This window comes from Gymnoscopelus microlampas (genome assembly GCF_963454915.1).
Source record: "Gymnoscopelus microlampas genome assembly, chromosome: 2".
NCBI classification, from domain to species: Eukaryota; Metazoa; Chordata; class Actinopteri; order Myctophiformes; family Myctophidae; genus Gymnoscopelus; species Gymnoscopelus microlampas.
In genome coordinates, this window is record NC_139939.1 from 33,632,366 (window position 1) to 33,654,989 (window position 22,624).

The window sequence follows — 22,624 nt, forward strand, 5'->3', positions numbered from 1 at the left end:
ATGGGCATGAAGGAAATATATGGTCCTGTGCTGTAAGGGGGGGGGGGGGGGGGTGTACACCTTGTATAAATAGAATGTGTAGGCTGTCTAAATGTTATTTTCCATAAATAAAGGAGCCCTTCACCAAATGTGTTTTTGCATAGTTATAGTCCGGAATAGTGGACCCCCCTGAAAACTCTGGGCACCTTTTTTTCTGAACATTGGGCACCTGGAGAAGTGCCCGGTAAAGCCTGATTCATACTAAGTCACACAAGGGTGTTGTGCATCGAAATTGCTCTAGAAATAGCAGACCTAGGTTGCAAATTTTCACATTGTGCTATACTTTGCGTTAACAGTAACAGTTACGGATTCCAAAGTCAGACAGTAACTTGGTGTTGTTGGCTTCAGTATGTCCGTCCTCTGAGGAGATGAGGATGGTTCCTTTCCCATCTTCAATCTGAACATCGGGGACCGGACCACCATGCCAAACCTCTCCTTCAGGATCCTGTTCTGCAAAGAGACAACCATGGTTTTATGGACGTTGAGTTTGACGGTGACTTCACGCCTGCTTGCACAACGCACATACTGTACATACGTAGCAGTTTTGCTGGGACAGTCCATATGAATTGCAGGCTTAGGCTATACTCAATCAACATGACAGTGACAACGACAATGAGCAACTACTATAGTGTGCTCACTGTAACGCAAATCTTCGAATCAGGTGCCGGTTGACCTACCCAGGGTTGTGTAAGAGGGAGAATGTGACATTGCAGGGATGATGTGTGGCATTACGTCAACTGTAGCTACTAGGTGTAGGTACACGTGTTGATAATGTGTTTCTAGATTAGGTGTTGTAATGGGGTCGATCGGACAATGCATTCACAATTGTCTAAAATTGGTACGTTATATTTTTATTACATGAGTCCAGAGATCATGCGTAGCAATTTGTGGGAGTTTTGTACAAAATTGGTAGGAGTTGCAAAAGTGTGTTTTGAAGAAGAAAGTTAAAAATGACTGTAAATCTAGTTAGCAGACATGGGAGTGGCCTATATGGGCAGTTATGTCATGATCCAAGGAATCCAGCAACACATTTTCAATGGGATCTCATAATATGAGTCAGGTGCCCCTTGTATCTTTTTTGCATTTGGCCTGGCAGAGATAATACTATCTATCATCATTGAAACATTTCCATCAATTTTCCTATTAAGCAGGCATATGATCTGCTATGGTTGTACATCCCAGTATAGTCCATATGCAAATGTACCAGAGTAATGCTGGAGTCATTCATCCAAGAGCAGAACAGAAAGGGTGCGGATTGGTTATGGAGTTTGATGGCCACCAGCATAAAGGACAAACCAAATCACTCTGTCCTGTGCCAGGGGGGACATGAGTCTATGGCTGAAGGTGCTCCTCATCCCGGTGGCTAGCTCATTATACAGGAGCTGGGGGGATTCCTGTCTCCTCTCCCTCCCCTACACAACCACCTCCAGACTGTCAAGATGAACTCCAACTAGATATCATTGTTATTCAAAAACTAACAATGTTGCAAAACAAGTTTTCCAGGTTTTCTTGCTGCGTCTGTGAGAGACCCACGTGAATGAAACCAACCTGCTATGCTCTTCTCTCTTGAAACTCAGTCATTTGATCTTACCCCTTAGTCAGGCACCTACAGTACCATGTTAGCCTGGGGAAGTACAGATGCAGCATTAGACAAATTCAATTGTACCCATACAGGACACTAACGAACAACGCAGACTACTGCTGAAGCAAGCAATAAGGTATGTTTGGAATGAGTCCATTTGTTTGTGCGGAGGAAGGTTTGACTCAAGTGTGTGTGAGTGATGTTAAGTTTTCAGAGGTGTTGTTTTAGTTTTTCTTTGGCTGAAATATTATATTGGATTTTATGAGAAATGTAAACTGCATTCTGAAGTTATGCTGAAATGAAAGTGTGCTACATTCCCAAAAACAAATAAAACTAACCTACTGGTAGCCAGGGAGGAATTAAGACCTGTGGGGGCCCCCGTGATTGTTTAGGGCCCTTGGCCCATTTATCTTTTAGTCCGTGTGTGCGTGTGAGACATTCCTCCATGTGCCAAAATGCTGCTCTTGGTGTTTTACTGTAACATTTCAGGTACAATTAGTAATAACTTGTATGGCAGCCTGATAAGCATCTATCACAAGGTGTTCTGCACCCTGATTCATATCACCATCTAGAATTGTCGCACGTACTTGGCTGTATTGCATGAGGGATAGTATACTGCTGAACCACATGACCTTATATGTGAGGTTTTACCAACTTATGTACGTACAAACACTTCTGTGTGATGCCTGCGTGGCTTAACACTACTATTGATCTGAAGTCGAATAACAAAGTAACCTATTAGTCAAGCTCTGTATCAGCTAGTGGCATATACTGTATGGAAATATAGATAGACATAGTGGTGATGTTGTTCAGTCTTGGGCATGCCCATCAACTCGCTATTAGTGCACTGAAAATGGTTGACCTTTAAAAAAAGGCCAAACAGCTGCAGTATTTTGCTCCATAAGACCACTGTAAATATTAGGGATGTCCGATTTTATCGGCCTCCCGATATTATCGGCCGATATTAGCATAAAAATTGATATCGGGAAAATATCGGTATCGGTTTTTGAAAAAAAAAAAAAAAATTTTTTTTAATATTTTTTTTGCTTTATAAATAAGTTACAGGAGTTCTTACTGTATATGGTGTGTGTGATATGAAATTTGAGCTTACCCTAATCACAATAATCCCCGCATATATCGGTATCGGTTGATATCGGTATCGGTAATTAAGAGTTGGACAATATCGGTATATCGGTTATCGGTAAAAAAGCCAATATCGGACAACCCTAGTAAATATTCTAATCTCCTGCTGAATGAACTTTTATATTTAAATATATATACATCATTTGTTTTTAATGAATTCGTTCAATATTGGAAAAGATTCCTTTGTGTTACGTTATGACTGACTGGGTTCGCCTGACAGGGTTCGCCTGACATAGAGGATACTTTGGGTTTAAATCTATGCCTTTCCACCCCCAACAGGTCTGTTATCCATGGGGGGCTCCTCCTCTAAGAAAAGTTTGTTTGGGAGGAAGAAAAAGAAACCTGCTACACCCTGGGGGAAACTGAAGAGGGCGCTAGGAAACAAGAAACACAAGAGGAAGACGGGCATACTACCACTGGACAAACTCAACTTGGATAACCTGAGGAAGGGTGATCGCTCAAAGAAGAGGTTCTCATTGGCAGGGAAGAGGAAGGAGTCCATTTCAATCAAAGAAATCTTCACAAACAAACCCAGGAAGGAATCTGGTGTAAAGACACTTCCACTGGGGAGGAAGCAAGGGAACGCAGGGGGGATGGGAAAGGTAGGGGAGAAGATAAAGAGACTTTCCTTAGGGAACACAAATAAGATATCACCACCACCCAGGAAGAGGTTCTCTCTCGCTGACTTTAAACCCTCTAAACGTGACCAAACCAAGGCGAAGCCCTCCAGTGTTTTGTAGAGACATGGAAATAAAGAGAACGATGTGACAATAAAATAAATAGCTGAAGTGGGACTAAGAGGAATGATATCCACTCAGCCACTACAGTCCTGTGCTTTCTATACATAAATATTTTACTTAAATGTTATGCCCTGTTTTGTGTATACCCTGCCTTTGTAACATAGTATATGTCCAGCAGGCCCATGAGTAAATCAAGCCAGATATTCAGACAAAAGTCTTTAATGACAGTTTTCATTGATGAGTCAGATTGACACAATACCGTGTTTGAGTCAGGCTCCCTGTGAGACACACGCCCCACACCAACTACATAGAAACACAATCTTCCTTCATATCAGCTTAGCATTACATTTGATAAAATATACAGCATTACATGTATCACATAAAACGTTAAAAAACAGAACATTGAGTGAACAGCAAAACAAAACATTTTCCCTTAATTTGCATCACATTTTCAAACCACAAACACTAGAGTTACCAAGTGAAATGTTGTATCCATCAAACTGGATTAGACGGATTTGACTGTGTCTACCTGTTAATGATGTCATTACCTCTGAAAAGGAGGCAGCACAGATAGACTTTTAGGTGTCTACAAGGCTTAGACAGCAAACTAAATACATTATCAAAAATGTGATTGTAAATAGATTTTTGGGGGGCAATATTTCAACAGCAGTTCAACACATAGACAAACACACATCAGTATTTTATAAAGCCACATTAAATAATCAGAAATTGAGGACCGGTCAGCTTATAGCAGGGTTCCTGCGCTCTAGGCATGTCAATTTATATCACTTGTGACAAAGCTTTTGAACTGGTTTTGCATTGATGTCCAAATTGGATCAGATCTACGGTATGAAGTTGTCAATAGAAAGAATGTGTTGTAAGATTAATACAATCTTATAGGTGCATTTTCTTGTGTGTGGACTTCTCTCTTTAATATCAGTATAAATTAACCACTAAAGCCCCATTTATACTTTATGGTATGGTGTCGCACAGCTAAAAAGCTGATCTACAAGCTTACAATGTGTCACATCGTTGTGAGCTTGTAGATCTCTGCAATATTTTTAAATGTCTGAACATTTTCAACAAATGTTGACTATAGTGACATGCTCAAAATAGTGACGCCACTTTGAAAATCGTTACGTTCATAACCATAAAGTGACAAAAAAATCTGGTGGTTTACATAGGCCATTGCATCCTTCACAAAAGGACTACATAGTAGCCTTCAAATACCTCACGTATGTCACGCTTGAAATGCTTTGCTTGTTATTTTTCAAACAGGCACAATAAGTACAAAGAAAAAAACTAAACAATTTGATATTTTCCAGTAGAATTATTAAGGTAATGAGGACAGAGGTTCTTCCATGAGCATCAGTGACCTTCAGAATATATTTCATGAAGGTCCCTGAATTCTGAAGGTCAGTCTAGGCTCTCATTTCCAATAGAACAACCTCCAAGGATTTCTAAATACATTACTAAAAAAGAAAGACCAATAGGCGTTTAAAAAAATAGGAAATTGTCTATGGCTTTGTTACAAACCACAAGTTGCACAACTTTTCTTTCAGGTTGTGAATGTCCACACAGAGCTCAGTGGATCTCAGTTCCAAATGCCTGTGTGTGTGTTTTTTGAATGTATGCCAAATGTTTATCTCAGTTTGGGCTCATGTCAGCTCTCAGTACAGGCCTGCATGTCTTCTGAGCCCTCCAGGATGAAAGGGGTTCCGTTGGTCACGGTCTTCTCCAGGTCGACACTACGGTTCTTATGAGGCTACATAGAGAAGTGATACAAGTTCAGGCAAGAGATGAGAATTAGGTAAGAAGTGCAGATAACAGAAAGAATTAGGGATTAAAAGGGAGAGGATTCGGTATAGCACAGAAAGTGAACAGAAAGTGAAAAGAAGAGAGAGAAAACAGGATTAGTCATCGTTACAACCTGAAAAAGGAAGGAAATGTAAGTAGACATGCAGTTGTAATACTTCCTGATATGAAAATGCTAATTTGCATTTTTCAGACACACAGGACATGGACACACAACAGACAAACGAACAGGCTGACAGACATGCGTGGATTGAAACTTGTGTATTTATTCATTTTATAGCAAAAATTTCAGTGGTAATTTCTGTACAAAAATAGAACAAATATACGGTGAAATGTTTTAAAATGTCTACATACTAACAGTAAGGCTATAATATCAAAAATAATGAGTATCAAACATATTCCTTTCAAATCAGGAGATAAAGAATATTGATAGCTGGTACACTATATGTCCCATAACAACTTCTTATATTGACATTCCCTTTAAGAGTATTGGTGGTAGTTATAGTAATACATGACTAATAAGTGGTTGTATCCACACATCTATAGCTTCCTCTTTAAAAACTATAATGGATATCTAGGCTGCCATTATGAAACTCAAAACAAAAATATAAAATCTTTATGCCATTACAACTCCTGGTGAGGGGAAGGTACTTTTTTTCTTCCCATTCCATGTCATGACTTGGCCTCCTTTTCAAGGTTGATGTCATTGACAGGACAAGTAAATATTTAAAATGGCATTTCTTAGGATTCAGGCCACACACACGCAAAGTGATATGACAGTATTTCATGGTTGCAATAATGAGAGAAGTATAGGCCTGTGATTGCCAGTCAGAGTGTGGGTATGTGATTAGGGGAGAGCGTGCTTCTAACGCTCGTGCATGCCAAAGCAACAAGTCAGAGGAAACATGGCAAGGAGCATGACCCATTGAAACCACCAGCAGACATCTGGAGTGGTTTAAGGCCGTACAGTGCTAACACAATATTACACAAACATTAGCAACAGCATAGTGAACACAGACCAGTCACACTAGATACGGAATAAACACATATTGCATAAACCTCTAGCACTTGCAAACATGTTAATCTCAAATGAGGCTTTGGGAGTCCGTTTGGAGGCCTTGATATAGCGTGATTTTCAGAACCATAATAAGCTCAATCTGGTATGTTTTTGTCTGTTGGAGAACTCTTAGTGAATCTATATGTATGTGTTTGCCTATTTTGTAGTCATTTCTTCTTCTTACTTAAGAGATACACATTCGTGTACTCTATCAAAATATACACAAATGTGTGTACACTATCCATAACACTGAGATGTGATGAAGTGTGCCAAAATCTTTTACAAACAACCTATGCAAATGATTTGGTCACAGCAGACATTTCCATTTGGCATGAGCGCCCTTCTGATACTGTGAGATTGTGAAACGGAGGGTGAAAACCTGTGTCACATGCCAGATTTGCAAGACAAGCCTGCCATTAAGGTTAGTCTAGACACAATAACAGAGACAGAGAAGAAGATTCACTCTATAGTGTGCGGATGCCTTTACAACAAAAACAACCATCATTGTTGCCCCAAGAGAAGCTTCACTGCTTTTCATGCTTTGTTGAAGTTGCTAGCTGTATACATACGTACACTGCTTCACCCACTCTTCCTTTTATAGTGGTGATTAGGTAGTGAGCATTATAATTGAAATATAATAAAGCCTCATCTCAATACAAAGTAGTTAATTGGCAAAAGTAGATCATGGAGAAGTATGCAACAATTCTACCAGTTCAACTACTTGATCACTTACAATGCAATATTTTTATTGTCATTAATTAGTGTGTTAATTAGTGTTAATATGTGCTTTCTGCAGTCATTTTTTAGAGTGGTTGTTGGCTGTGTGATGGGGAGCTGCTGGGAAATCTGAGGCTCATGGGGACAACACAGAACTCTCCAAATATTTATTAAACAATGCAATCTATACACTTTCAGGGCCCCCAACAGCCCAGATCCCCTCGGAATCACCCCGATCTAGCACTCCTGCCTATGAATGTTGCTGGTATTTACAAGTTAGTCTAGTGGTTGTCAGTTCAGTGACATGGGGAGGTTGTCATCACACTGCTCTCAGGACAGTGCCTGGCCGGTGGCTCTCTGGGTCATGTGGCCTGTGTTGGCCACCATTATGGCACTTTACAAATACATTGGCGTGTTGTGGTTTCTGTTAACAGCACTAGTCCTCGATGTGGTTTTGTTTGTGGCTGTTGACCTGATGGTGGCTGTCTCCATTACTTGTTTCAGACAGTACCTCGTGCTCCATGGTGTTGAAGCGAACTTCAGACTCCCTACTCCGGTCATCGCCGCGTCTGCACAGACGACACAGGATGCGCTTGAAGGTTCTCCTCATGTCCCTGTCCCTGAAGGAATAGATGATGGGGTTGACGAAGGAGTTGCACTCGGCCAGCACCAGGCAGTACTTCTCGTAGCGCAGCACGTTGCACGAATCACACTTCAGGCCATCAAGAAGCAGTACCACCAGGCCAGGTGTCCAGCAGATCACAAAACAACCTGCAGGGTTTGGAGGAAACAATGGATAAATCAGAGCACAGCAACTGAACAACTACATGTACATTAAAGACTATAGGATCAGAACACTGGGGACATCTAAATTCAATATGCGGTGAGAATGGCCACTAACAAACAAGCGCTTACTGCATTTTTTAAATTTCTGAATTGGGTTTATGGTGGTATGAAGGCAGGGGAGGGGGAGGGTGGAGAGGTGATAGTGGTATGCAGGTGGGGGGTGATGGTTGGAGGGGTAGGGGGGTGGAGAGGTTATAGTGGTATGCAGGTGGGGGGGTGAAGGTTGGGGGATGGGGTGGGGTGGGGGGTTGTTGTGGTATGGAGGGTGGGGAGGTGGGGGGTTGTTATGTATGTGGGTGGGGAGGTGGGGGGTTGTTGTTGTATGGGGGATGGTAGTGATGGGTCGTTCAGGATTGATTCGTTCATAGGGACTAGTTCTTTGCCGTGAACAAACCCGTTCACTTCCTGAAACTGTTACGTTCACGATTTCATTCATGTTTGAAAAGAAGATGATGCAATAGAAGATGATGCAAATAAATAGTATGCTACAACTACTATTCATGAACTACATTAAGTTAAAGAAATGGTTGAAAATCGATAGTCATGTGAGTGCACTGACTTAAGGTCTTGACAGACGGTAAGCGGTACACGTGACGCGGGCGTTACCGCTCAGATCAGCGGGGATTGCGCCGCGATCATTGAGGTTTTGTCCTCCTGCGTGGTGCGGGGAAAACAAAAGCTCACCACAATCCAGCTCTTGACGCCCGTGCACGCTAAAGTTTCACGGGACCGCGCCTGCTCGCTCACCGCCCCTCAACTTCTCCGCACGTCCCAAATAATCGCCCACCTCTCATTGAAAGTGAATTACATAGGCGCGTTGCCCGCTTCTTTGTAAAGAAAATGGAGATAATTATCGACAACAAAACAAGAACTTATTACTACATTATATATTGTCGTTATTTATTTCTACTACACACTATTATATTACAAAGAAGGTGGTGCAATTAGATGGTGAATGAAAGTGCTGTTTCTGTGCAGTCATGTCAATGGGATCAGATATACACAGTTGCATAAATATAGTAGTCCATGCGCTCCGCCGGTACCGGAAGCGCTACTGAACGTTGAACGAATCGGTTGAACGGATCATTGCCGTGAACATGAACGAAATCGTTTGTTCACTGAAATGAACATTTTTTTCCCACCACTAATGGGGAACTGGGTGATTGTTGTGGTATGGGGAGTGGGGAGGTGGGGGGTTGTTGTTGTATGGGGGATGGGGAACGTGTAGATTCTTGTGGTATGGGGGGGGGGGGGGGGTGGGCATATGGGGGTGCTTTCAGGTAGGATGTGGCCAAACGCCCTAAGGGTACTTTTTACTAGTTCATTGAATTTAGATGTCACCAGACATATGGGTAGGCGGAGATCTCTGAACATCTGGCTACGCGAGACTAGGATTAAATTAACAACTAGGTAGACAGAGTGGTGAAGAAGAATGTGAAGAAGTATGGGGAAGTCAAAGGAGAGGGAGGAAATGACCACTGTAAATTCCTCTGTTCCACTGCATACTGTACAGTACACGTGAAACGTATCCACACACACACACACACACACACACACACACACATGTGTGCGCACCATGTCAGTGTGTGGAACAGGGTTAGCCTGTAAGATCAGATTTCATTACTGTAAAACTTAATTACACAGGTTCACAGCCTCGGAATCCATGCTGTACCCACACAGTCACATGTTATGTTTGTGCAAATTTATGCACAGTTGCAAACGCATAAGATATGCATATGAAAAAATATGCACATAAACACATAGCTGTCAGTGTCATAAAGCCTGATTTATACATGGCTGTGCACCAGTATCGTCCACCGACAATAGCAGATCTACAAGCTCACAGTGTGTCATGCGACACGTGAGCTTTTAGATCGGCTATTTTTTGGTGCATGACATGTTGCTCAACCAAGTATAACTCGGGCTTAAGGGCAGGAGAAAGAGAGAAACTAGGCGACGCAAGAATGTTTTGGTGTGTCATGGTAGTAGCGCTACTCTCTCTGTCTGGACATGCTCAGTGTTTCCTCACCCTCTCCACATGCCAGAGAACCTGAAGACTATTGAGCGAGAGACAGAGAGGAGGGAGAGGTATAATATTTCCTAACTTGAGGAATTTAATCAAAAGTAAAAAATGCACCAGCAGAAGCGTGGGGTGGGAGTGGGAGTGGGGTTTTGGCATGGTGAGGTTGTGTGGTGGGAAGAGAGGAGTGAGGAAAAGTGGTCCAATCAACAGAAAATAAAGGAAACAGGGGAAGGAGAGAGAGAATAGGGTGGGAGTCTGGCGTAACAAGTTTAGACAAGCTAAGAGAGGAGCCTGCACAACTCCCCACACACACACTCCCTGTGTGTGTGTGTGTGTGTGTGTGTGTGTGTGTGTGTGTGTGTGTGTGTGTGTGTGTGTGTGTGTGTGTGTGTGTGTGTGTGTGTGTGTGTGTGTGTGTGTGTGCAGGCTTGTAAGACTTTGTATTAAGTCACTCTGCTCTGGATCTTAAGTATTTGTGTTCACATTGCCCAAGTATGAGGCATGTGAGAAATGCCTGTGACTGCAGGTTGCTTCCTGCATGTAACTGTAAATGGATGCGTGTTGTGTAGGTGGCACTACTTCAGCTTAAATTCAACTAATGGAGTGAGTGACTGAGCTAGTGAGCGGCGGACTTTCTCTCACCCAGGATCATGGAGACGGTCTTCATCAGGTTGACGACCGTCTCCTTGTGGTTCATCTGTGTGGTGTGCTGCGACATCCTCTGGCTCTTGTGCCTCACATACACAAATATCCGGGTGTAGACGGCCAGCATGATGGAGAACGTCAGCAGGTTGAGCAAGCCCCAGAACACCAAATAGTTGCGGCTGTACATCGGAGCCATTGTGGAGCAGTTATCCAGGTCGCACATGCAGTGCCAGCCCATGGTCGGCACCAGGCCCATGATAATGGCCACGCCCCAAATGCCCAGGATGAGCAGCACCACGCGGCGGTTGGTCATCTTGCTGTGAAGCTGCATGGTGAAGATGGTTTGATGGCGCTCGACTGCTATGGCCAGCAGGTTGACCACGGATGCTGTCAGGCTGGTGTCGATCAAGCCCTGGCGCACAAACCACTGGTTGTTGGAGAGCTTGATGGTCCAGGGGCCCGTGTGAAACATCAAGTGGAGGTAGGATATGCCTGTCAGGGAGAGGCCAGGGAGGGAATCCGGTTAAACGTTTAAACTAGAATCCAGTTTAAAGCAGCAAATCAACACAGTGAAATCCTCAATGTTAATCTAACTCTGAGCGCAAAAACAGACCCAACGACCGACCCTTGCAACAATTCTGGAGTCATTGCATTGTGTTGAGTGGTCATGACTGAGGCAGAATTAAAACTGGTGGAGTGGTAAGAAGAGGCCTAAATATTACTGCAGATGGTTATACAGTATGTACAGTAGATACTGCTGCTATTACTACATACTACATGTGCAAGACGGGCTGAATTTCCCGTCTTGCACAACTAGCAAGAGTCAGCAATAAGCCCCATTGTAAATGTTTATATTATAGCTGTGTATATAGGCCAAGTACTGCTATCAGTATTTTTTAGTTACCTGAGCAGAGGTCTGCAGCAGCCAAGTTGCCCAACAGGTAGTAGATGGGGAAGTGAAATCTTCGGTTGATAAAAATGGCTGCAATGACCAGCATGTTGGAAAAGATGACAATGAAACACACCAGCATGCCAAGGCTGACAATTACATAATCACGGGGCCGCCAGTGATCGCTGATGTTCTTGCCACTTTTCTCATAGAAAAACTTGACGGATTCGTTGTAGTAGCAGGTTTCGTCGTGCCCCATCTCGACCGGTCAGGTAGCAGGATTCAGAGTGTGTGGGGCGGAGAATGAGGGCAGGTCAGATGGTAAGTGGCTGGGCAGCAGGTTGGGGCTGGGGCGGCATTCAGATATGCTCTATTGGTAGTTTGAAGACGGACATGTCCTCAGTTGGACCAGTGGAGGCAAAGATGCATCTATTTTGACCGGTACGTGCACACGTTAATTACTGCCTGAGACATTGATCCCTCCTCCTGAATCTGTCGGAGAGAGAAAAAAGGAAAGTTTCATTTTAGAAGCATGTCTTTTCTTAAGTGATCATTCCAGAGTGACAGGTAAAGGTCTTTGCACAATGTCAATCAGTTTTTAACACATCAGAAAAAAGCAGGAATCAAACTGGGAGTAGGTGTGCAGAAGTTTTAAATGTTTGTCTGTAAACGTCTGTTTTTAATGCAAATAAAATGTACTATTTACTATTATTTATGGTGTTGGTGATCTAGGAATTGAAGAGCGTTAGTTAAATGTAAATGTGGAATAAACAAACTGTCCATATACTGCCATTGCCATGTCTAGCGGTGTTAAATCTGCATGCTTAAACTTGTGCCCCATTTACTTATATTCTCTGATGGGCTAGATTGAACCCGACAATGCTTTTGCACATAAATGAATAAAACGTTAATATTCAACTAGTCTTGCGTTGCCAGACTGTTGCCTCCCACATTTTCAAATGCTTCCGGTCATACTGTACATCTCATCATCTATATTACATCATCTATGTTCATAGATTGTGTAATAGTTGACTGGCTACGCGAGACTAATATTCAACCAATTTGTATTGTAGTAGAGTATTAATGAAATATAGCTTAACTAGCACACCTGCAGTGGTTGGAGGTGGTCTCCCTACTCTTTTATTGATACATTTAGACAGAAGTGTCAGGTAGGACACCTACAGGTTGACAAGTAATTCTCCCTGGCCAAGCGGGGACAGAAAAGTATTAACTATTAATGTGTTTTTGGGGGGTTTTCTCACTGAGCTCTATATCGCAGAAGACAGCTTTGCAGAAAAGGAAATGCTTTGGGACAGAGAAGCTATAATCAAAGATAACCACATCCTTGGAGCAGAGTTCAACCAACTCACCCACCGTTGTTTGAAAAGACACTTCCAAAAATGAGGACAACATTGAGCTATATTCCTGTTGTCGGTAAACTCGCAAGCACCACACATGGTGGATTTGAATCTACAGCTTTCCCCTCACACATGCTCACCCGTTCCCACTGACACTCACAGCCAACCAAACACTGAAGTACAGGGCCAGCCCTGCGTCTGCTCTCAACAATGGAAAAAGCAGTGCAGTTCCCTATAGCGGAGACACACCTCGCAATTACACAATCCAACTATGTAACCCAATCTCAAACCAAACACACACTGTGTGTGTGTGTGTGTGTGTGTGTGTGTGTGTGTGTGTGTGTGTGTGTGTGTGTGTGTGTGTGTGTGTGAGAGAGAGAGAGAGCCTCAATGACCTACTCTCCTACTGAGGGTATGGGATGATGCCAAACAAAAACGAGCAGGAATTGCAGAAAGCATTAGCGACAGGCAGAATACGAATGACAGATAAGATCATAATAAGGGTGACAGAGAGACTTAGGGTTGTAGAGATAGATCATAAGGTAGATCATAATCCTTAATTTAGGAAACATTTGTAAGTGAAATGTTCCAATTGCTGAGATATATATTGCTCTGTAACTCTTGCGCAGTTGATTAGAAATGAATAATCCACAAATAGCGCCTCGTTGACTTCCATTGATTGTACAGTGAAAGAAACGTCTCTCAAAGTGACTCGAAGTTAGCATATAAACGAACGCAAACAAAGCTGATTCTGACAACACATCCCAAAACCCAGTATGGAGTTTGTTTTAATGAAAGATATGATGATTTAGCCATTTGTGGAAGAAGGAAGGAAGAAAACCAGAACTGGATCCATACTGGGTTTTGTGATGTTATATGTGGTCAGAATCAGCTTTGCTTGATTTCATTTATGTGCTAAAAGAGTGACTTAAGAGCCATGGGGAAGATAGTTAGACCCAGTTTTGAAGAATACATTATTTCCCTGCTGTGCCAGCCAGCAGAATAAAGTATTTCTTATGATGGTTCGCTGCGAGTCTTCATCATGAGAAATACTATATTTTGCTGACTGGCGTCAAATTATGGACAGACGCAGACGTGTGATATACAAAAAAACTTAACGCTGCATATTTTACAACAGTAGTGACAACACAGAAATGTGTGCGGGGAGGAAACGACTAATTTTGGGAGAGAAAAAAAAGTCGACTGGAGCACGAGTCGAAAAACTGAAGACATTTTCATGCCTATTACACTAGTCACTAGTGCGTGGCTGAGGCAAGCTATTTGAGTGGACAGGAGATGGGAAAGTCCCGGAAAAGACGTGCTGTGACTGGCCAGTAGTCACTTCCAGTTTTTAGTTTATTTTGATCCACATTAACAGTATTGCTAAACATAACACACTGTAATCCAATACTTCATTAGTTCATTCTGGTTGATCGAAAAGGCATAGTGGCAGTTGGGGCAAACGCTCACCCCAAAACAATAATTTACGATTCTGTGCCTATCGGTACATAACTCGGACGGTGCGGAGTCGGCTCAAGCGAACTTCGCAACACTCGGTTTAGCTTGCACGGCGGTGCCTCTCGTGGCTCCAGTTCGCTTGAGACGGCGCGCCTCCGTCGTGGTCAAAAACTGCGTTTGTTGGGAAAATAGTGGCGGCAGCGGGATTTGATTCCAGGGGGTTGGGGTTGGCAATCTAATGATTAGCGAGGCACACCACAGAGGCAGGTGCTGAAATGTTTTTTTCAGAACCGTATAGTTCCATATGTAGCGTGGCTGAGGTGCTGAAAGTACACCACCGACAGGAAGTAACAGCTGTGGGCTCTACAAAAAGAACATTTACCCGCCTGTCAATATTCTTACAAACCGCATTGCTCATGTTTACAGAAATTGTTCCTTCCTACACTAGGAAATAATGATGGTACACTTGAAGTCGTCTTTCCAGTTTCTGTTGTTTCTTAGACAGATAGACAGATAGATAGATAGATAGACAGACAGTAATCAAACATACAGTAATCATTTGGTTGGAATATGCAAGGAAACATCTTGAAGTAATAGTGATATTGCACACAAAGATAGAAGCCTTGGTATTGGCCATGCGCCAAGTGTTTTGCCTGGAGGCCGTCCACTGTGACCCAGGGATACCTGTCAATCTCAAAAACACCATCCGCAGGCTGCCATCTGTGAGTCACGATTACTTTCAATTTATCTGCAACTGTTTTTTTAAATACTTTTATTTGTCTAATAAAAGTGTATTTTCCAAAATCTTGCGACTATTCATATTCATATATAAACTAGACAGATATTCCTCCTGCTCATTACTGTGCACAAATGTACTGTAGATACTTGTTGTTTGATAAAAAAAATGCATTTTGAACACCACACTTTTTTTTATATATTCACCACCGCTGCTATAACTTCATCCTAGGGGAAACACTGTATTAACATACACATCCAAAACAAACTTGTTACAGAATACTATGTAAACATTTAGGCCTTTCAAATATGTCGGTCATTCCCCAACCATCACATTTCCCATTTGTGTGTCGCTCTCGCTCATGATAGCATGACCAAATACAACGGCTGGAAAGTGTGATTAATAATCATTAACAAGAATAATGTAAAACAGAAGCCCATTCTCGATCAGCAGCAGATTGAGAACACGTTTCCTTGTCAAATTTAAAAGGTTGTTTTGATCCGTCTTTCAATTTTGCCACTCTATTGAAACTACTGGATGGTAACTTGCCTCATGGTACGTTTATGAGACACACAGAGCTACAGTGGAGGGCGAAGTCACACATGGGGCTAGGGACAGCGAGTGTGTAATGAAGCATTAGCAGGGATTTGGGGAGAGAAAGTGGAGTTGGAGCATTACTTCCCCAAATGAAGAAGTAACAAACCAGTGAAATCATTGTCCATGCAAGATACAATTAGCAGTAACAAAATATAGTCATCATAAGAATAGAGAAGAAATTATAGAAAAAAGTCAGATAACAGGACAACAGTGACTAAATGAATGAATATGTCAATTACATGGATGGATATGTTCATGGTATATTAATTTAACAGTCTATAAACACTGAGTATACGAATATATTGTGTACAGTCTATCAGCAGGTAGCTAGGTTTTGTTTAATGTTTCTTTCTCTTTGACAGCAAACCCATATGAATACTCAATAAAGGACTAACGTATCAATTAAAAATAGATACCGTTTCCTCCCTGATCTTGTGTGAATGTGAGATGCGTGTGTTGTTTTTGTTTTTTCTTTGATTTCTTGCTCTCATTTGTCTTGTTTTTGTTCTCTGTTGTTATGTTTATTTTCTTGTATGTGCCAAAAAAATTGCAGACCTCTTTTGTTAACACTATCATCCATTCACTGTCCTTGTTTTCTGCCAAAAATCAATAATAAAATAAAATAGATACCGTGATGGGGTGCCTGGTGGCTTAGCCATTTACTGCACAGACCCTGTGCAAGCCAAGGAGGACCAGAGTTCAAATCTAACTCCCAGTCTTGTCTCACATGTCTCCTCTCTCTGCCCTTGGTTTACTGGCTTTCTACGTTCTCTCATTTAAGAAATAAAGCATTAAAATATTAAGGATTACCACTGTGATAATGTGTGCAGATTGTTAACAGAGAACACACAACCACTGCCAGGGTATCTGTAGTTCCTGAGTTGCAAACAGACTAACCAGCAGCTGCCAACAGCCTTTAAACAGTAGCATAACCCATTCAGGCCAAACCAAGGCAGGTTTCACCTGGACCTGCCAGAGATTAACAGGTTATAAAGTAGAGAGCATGCAGTTCTGTTGGCAAGAAGCCATATTGCTTTAAGCATATTTGCTTCAATGATTCTGAATCTGTCTCCCTGTAGTTCAGTGAATCTGTCTGAAGGCATCAGGCTCCAGACATGGAACAGGTGCATCATCCTATCCTATATAGCCAGCCTAAAATCACCTTAAAAATGTATCAATGATTAAAGGACTTATTCTCAGCATTGCAATATTTAGAAAAGCTTGTCCATCCATATTCATGGACACAAAGACTTGACTACTTCAACAGTGTCTTTACAGGTCTCCCTACAAAATTGATCAGACGATATGCAGTCGATTCAGAATGCTGCTGCTCGAGTCCTTACTAATACCAAGAATGAGGATCATGTCACTCCAGAGATGAAATCAATGAATCAAAAGTAGTACCCAACCACACATACAAAAAAAAACAAATAGAGAAACGATCTACAAGCTCACAATGTGTCGCATTGTGAGTGGCACGTTGTGAGTTTACAGATTGCACACTTAATAATCGTTTTGTTAATATATTAAAACATTAATAAATAAAAAAAACACGCTTCTGGATAATTCGATTAATCCAAAAAGTAATCTAAACAATAATTGTTAAGAATATAATCGATAGTTGCAGCCGTAGTTTACAGTAGTAGTGTCAAACACTACCACTGTCGGTGGTAGTAGTGTGTCTGTGGAACCTTACCACTTCCATGCCAAACAAAACCATAGGCCTTGTTCCTGTATCAGAATTATTCACGCTTCTACGTTCTGTTGTGCTTTATGCACGCCATGGGAAAGTCAACTGAGGTTGTGGGTTTCTGTTTCACTTTCCTCCGAGTTTGGCACACGCGCATAATGTGTGTACAGGGTTTCCACAGAATCCACACGGTGCAAATTTACATTTGGCCATGATGTGTGAGTGTGGGGGGGAGCTATTGTGACAAAGTACACAACAGAAAATCCTGAGTGTTCATTTAACTCTGAGTGTACAAATTGACCCGGAAGGGTGTCCATTTGTACGCAGAATCTCCCTAAAGAGATTCTCCGTATCTCCTTGGGGGATGTGTGAAGTGTCCTGTTAAAGAGTGAATATTTGAGTTAAATTAACAGTGACTTTCACAGTGTAAAAAGGCTGTTCTCAATATGGGCTCCTCAGTAAACAACTGCATATGTTCGTATGCATGAGTGTGTGTGTGTATGTGTATGTGTGTGTGTGTGTGTGTGTGTGTGTGTGTGTGTGTGTGTGTGTGTGTGTGTGTGTGTGTGTGTGTGTGTGTGTGTGTGTGTGTGTTCATGTTGTGTGTTTGAGCTGGGCTGAATCCATAAACAGCAGTTTGAATTCAAACCAGTCATTACTAGAGTGGCCACACCCATGCCCCCCCATCACCAACATTTTCTCTCTCCATAGGAATAGACCTCAATAACGTAAATAAAATCTACATTAAAATGTACACATATTGTTGATGTCGGGCAGGAAACTTTGTATCTCCATATTTCAACTTTTAATGTTTTTTTTTTGTAAATTAATGGCCTGCATTGTCGCACAAAAGTGTCATGCAAAAGTAGTGGATATAGCCGATATACAAGCTCACAACGCATTGTTGCGAGTTGCGGCGCATTGTGAGCTTGTAGAGCGTCTATTTTAGAAACTATTTTTAAGTGAAAGTGGTTCAGTGTGTCTGTGGGGTTTATTAATATTGAACCAAAGAAAAGGATAGGAGCTTGTGACTAAATAATAACTACATTGGATCCATCGGAACACACAGGTTGTTTGTTTTTTCATTTCCTGGCCATTCAAGGTTTCCACCCGACAGCGACGATATCTTAAACAATTCAACATGTTGATCAGGTCAGCTGGAACGAAATGACAATGGGCCCGATTCACTAAGCCGGTCGCAAATATCAGTGTAAATAAAGTGACTAAGGAGGGTGTACTTTCTCTAAGCAAAAAACGACGTTCAATTCACAAAGGGGTGTGCAAATCCCTGATATGTGCGGATCACAGTTGTTCCTCATTTTTGCCAGAAGGTCAGAGGCGCGTTCATATGGAAGATCCTTTGCATTGCTCCACGCCCCCATTTAAGACCATAAAGCTGTTTACACTCAAAATATGGGTGTAAACAGCTTAGTGAATCGGGCCCAATTGTCTAAGGGTTGGACTCTATTGTGAAGAGCACTGCTAACTCAGGTCTCAGTAATACTTCCACGCAAACTGAGAAATTCTGCGTAATAATACGTACAGTATCTCCTTAGGGATGTGTTGAGTGTCCTGTACAAGTGTGGTCACCCAGCTGGGAGCTCACATGGATGCCCGGTGGAACTGCACTGAGAGAGCTTGTGTGCATAATGAGCAGCTTAAATATGAGTTATACCTGGTTATGAATTGTGTCACGCACACACACCAAAAATAGCAGATCACAAGGCGACTGTGAGCTTTTAGATCAGTTATTTTCAGTGTGCGACATAGGCGCACAATTAAATTCAAAATCATGTGTTAGACCTGCTCCACCCGTTAATCAGTTATACAAAAGCACACACACCCTCCATGATCTCATGTAATGGAAAACCTACATGAAGCATTATCTTTGAGAATCTGAAACCGTTTCTCAGAATTTATACATCTAGCTGCAGATAGGTCACAAGTTCATTGAAGTTTTATCAAGATACGCTACCTGTACTGTTCTAGTTCTGACGTCTAGGAACCAAACTGTAATAACCACTTCCATCCGTTCTACTTTATCAATCACGTTTAAAAGTATGTTTTGATTGCCTTGATCAAGCCCCCACAACAATTCCCAATAAGTGCATAATATGTCTCCAACAAATTATCAAGTTAAAGCTTAACTTTGGGCATGCTACATTTATATTATTCGATTTTTTTGGGGCTTCTTTTGTTTTATTACATAGATCATAGAGGAGTGTAAAGAGACAGTAAATCGAGGGCGGAGTGAACTCAGATCCTGATGACTCTCAAGGAGTATAGGTCACATTGGCTTGGACAATCGATAGTAATAAAAAATAAATAGTATACTACATTTCACAATGTAATTGTGAAACTGGGCAATTAACTAATTCAAATATGTATTTGGTCAGCTGTTGCACCTTACTCAGCTCAATTTATAAAGCACAATTCAAACAACCAAAGGTCGACCAAAGTGCTGCAGGGTCAAGTTTAAAAAAAGAGTGAAAACAGGATAAAAAAAGAAGAATTACCCTCATCTCCTCACCAGAACAATATACAACATGTCTCCCCATCCATCAGGCACAACAAAATCACAGAGGACATTACATATCAAGATATGGCAGCACAAAGAGCAACAAAGCAATAAAAAAGGATAATACATACATAAAACATATTTCTCCACCTAAAATCATAATTGTGATAAATAATCATGATCACAATAGTAAGCAACATTTTTCAGGATTATCATTTTAGACAATCATGCAGCCATACCAGGTGCCCCAAATAACATGCTACATTTTAATCCAGAAAAAGTTTTAAAAATCAATGATACATCATACAACACTATCATTGTAGCAGGTTCACCTGTCAAGTGTACCTACAAGAAAACCTGTACCTACAAGAAAACCATGACTCGTGTTTAAACGTCCTAAAATATGATGCATGTCAGATTTGAGATGACATGCATTGGTATGACATGTAGGGCTACTTGAAATGAGAACCATTCATTATTTCTTCACTAAACAACAAACACCTCCAACATGACCAAAAGCTTGACAGTTTAAAATGCATTTATTCAGTAGGCTACAAAATATACTGTAGCTACGAATACATACAGATTAGACTGATCCCAAGATTTCAGTGAATACATTTTGAATGGCCTAACTATACAGTAGAGCAGAGTAGTAAAGTCTAAGGGCGAGAACAGTGTGTGTGTGTGTGTGTGTGTGTGTGTGTGTGTGTGTGTGTGTGTGTGTGTGTGTGTGTGTGTGTGTGTGTGTGTGTGTGTGTGTGTGTGTGTGCGCGTGCGTGGGGACATGTCTACACATGGTAAAGAGCGACGCGTAATACTTGCTCGAGTCTGTGCAAAAGTGCCAGATTTGTTTGGACACATTTGGGGGGGTGGGGGGTGTAACAAACATTTACGAGAAAAGACAGGGTCGAATTGAGAAGAGGCTGTAATGAGCTCCAGGCTCCTCCGACCCCCTGAGACACAATGCAGATGCCACAGAAATGCTGATGAGTGAAGCATGTCCCCCGAGAGGAGAAGACACACCAAGAGAACGAGGACAACAAGGACAAGGCTGAAAGGCTGTGGCAACAAGGTTTTTTTGAAATTCAAAAAGCTTTTCATATAAAAACTCCACGTGGCTTCACGTAATACATTAGTACCCTGACCATTTTAGCTTTAGCCCACACACATAAAATAAACCATTAAAAAAATACTTCGGTTAATTTTAAACTCGACAATCAGGTAAATCCAGACTCGTGGTACAGCCCTGTAATGCTAGTCGCGCCTACTGTACTGTACACTCACCTTCACCTTGCCTACGCATTCCAACAACAACACCCAAGCAAACAACGACACATAATGGCATGTAAAACGGAAAAACGTGTGCTTTACTTACTGGTATTTTCTTCTTTGCCTCTATCGAATATCCATTCCCTCCCAAAATTATTTCCGTCCAAAAACACGCAAACTCGGGAGAATATTCCAACAAAAGTGCGTTTCAAAGTTCGGTTTGGTTTCGGTCGTACTACCTTACCTACCTGTGCGTGTCGTGCGCAGAGTGAACGGCCGTCTACGCCCGAGGACAAAAGGGCGCGGCGTCCTGCTCGCTGCTAGACTTTCTATCACAATAGAGATGGAATCAAAAGTTTGGAACGCAGCGCTCGAGCGCTCTGCTCCACACTGAAGCACACAACCTGTGCGCCTGGCGCCAGCGTTGCCAGGTTGTGTGAGAGAGACAAGCAACTAGGGTTTTTGATTGATTGAATATTTTATTAGGCAGAATGTTTAAAAAAAAAAAGAACACTAAAAAAAACACAGCAAAAGTACAGTTAAAACACTTTGTCTAAAAGGTCCGTCCAAAAAAAGTCCTTGCTGTCTTGTTTCCATTGAGATCCTTGGTATTCAATTCATAGACAAAAGGTCTATGAAAAGGTCTATCAAAACAAGTCAAAAGAAGCGAGCCCGATCTTCGCCCTTTAAACATAATTGCCTATTTGAAAATAGCTGATCTACAAGCTCACAACGCGTCGCGATGCAACCCGCAACCATAGCCCGCAACTACCAATATTTGCAAGCAACTTTAAAGACAAACAAGCCTATATTCGCTCGTAATAAGCAGACATGGCAACACTGCTTGGCGCCCCGGCGTCCGCCCACAATACCTCCCATTGGACGCTATGACTTTATTTGTGCTCCGTTGTACGACGGTGTCGCTCGTCTAAAATAGCCCGATTTACAAGCCCACCATCCGTCGCATTCGGGACGTGTTGTGAGCTTGTAGGTCGGCTATTTTCGGCGCGTGACACCGTCCGTCGTGCGAAGAGGTATGAACACGAGCTGAAACAACCAATGGGCGAGGGGAGCGAAGGTGTGACGGACCCGGGCTGTTAGGTGTCATATTCGCTCCCAGGCTGTCATAAATTTGTTTTTTTATCAGGCATGAGTTATTAAAGGTTTGAGGGAGGTTGCTCATTTCTACACAGTAAAATCTTGAGTGTTCCATCTGGCAGTGGTGGAAAAAGTACGGATTTTTTTTTACTTAAGTGAAAGTATCAATAGGCCTACTGCAATGTATAGAAATACTCTGTTACAAGTATAAGTCCGGAATTATTTTCAAAATGTACTTGAGTAAAAGTACAAAAGTATTTGTATCAAAAATGTACTTAAAGTACCAAAAGCAGCAAGTACTCGTTATGCAGAATGTCCCATATTTTGCATGTTTTCAAATGTATGAAATGTATAAAAATCCATTGAAAATAACCGATCTACAAGCTCACAATGTGCTATTCTCA

The 22,624-nt window shown here is 41.8% G+C and overlaps 1 protein-coding gene across 2 annotated transcripts; it reads right to left on the reverse strand.

The window, feature by feature from the left end:
* Window positions 1-4,197: 4,197 nt before the first annotated feature.
* On the reverse strand, window positions 4,198-21,546 carry lpar2b (lysophosphatidic acid receptor 2b). 2 transcript variants are annotated; one of them, XM_084073793.1, is made up of 5 exons: window positions 21,229-21,546; window positions 11,512-11,988; window positions 10,605-11,099; window positions 7,605-7,864; window positions 4,198-5,269 (listed from the first exon to the last, which is right to left on the reverse strand). In XM_084073793.1, exons 2-5 carry the CDS (start codon window positions 11,753-11,755, stop codon window positions 5,168-5,170), a joined length of 1,101 nt encoding a protein of 366 aa, XP_083929919.1. In that variant the 5' UTR covers window positions 11,756-11,988; window positions 21,229-21,546; the 3' UTR covers window positions 4,198-5,167. The 2 variants fall into 2 exon arrangements, with proteins under 2 accessions (XP_083929919.1, XP_083929920.1); XM_084073794.1 differs by lacking the exon at window positions 21,229-21,546 and adding an exon at window positions 12,871-13,008.
* Between the last annotated feature and the right edge of the window lie 1,078 nt (window positions 21,547-22,624).

What these genes read in the sequence shown, in the direction of transcription:
- lpar2b (XM_084073793.1), bottom strand. Translation starts at nt 11,755, where the DNA reads ATGGGGCACGACGAAACCTGCTACTACAACGAATCCGTCAAGTTTTTC. An exon ending in GACCGTCTCCATGATCCTGG is followed by an intron (nt 7,865 to 10,604) that starts GTGAGAGAAAGT and finishes CAAACCCTGCAG; the next exon opens with GTTGTTTTGTGATCTGCTGG. An exon ending in TCAACACCATGGAGCACGAG is followed by an intron (nt 5,270 to 7,604) that starts GTACTGTCTGAA and finishes TTCTCTATGTAG; the next exon opens with CCTCATAAGAACCGTAGTGT.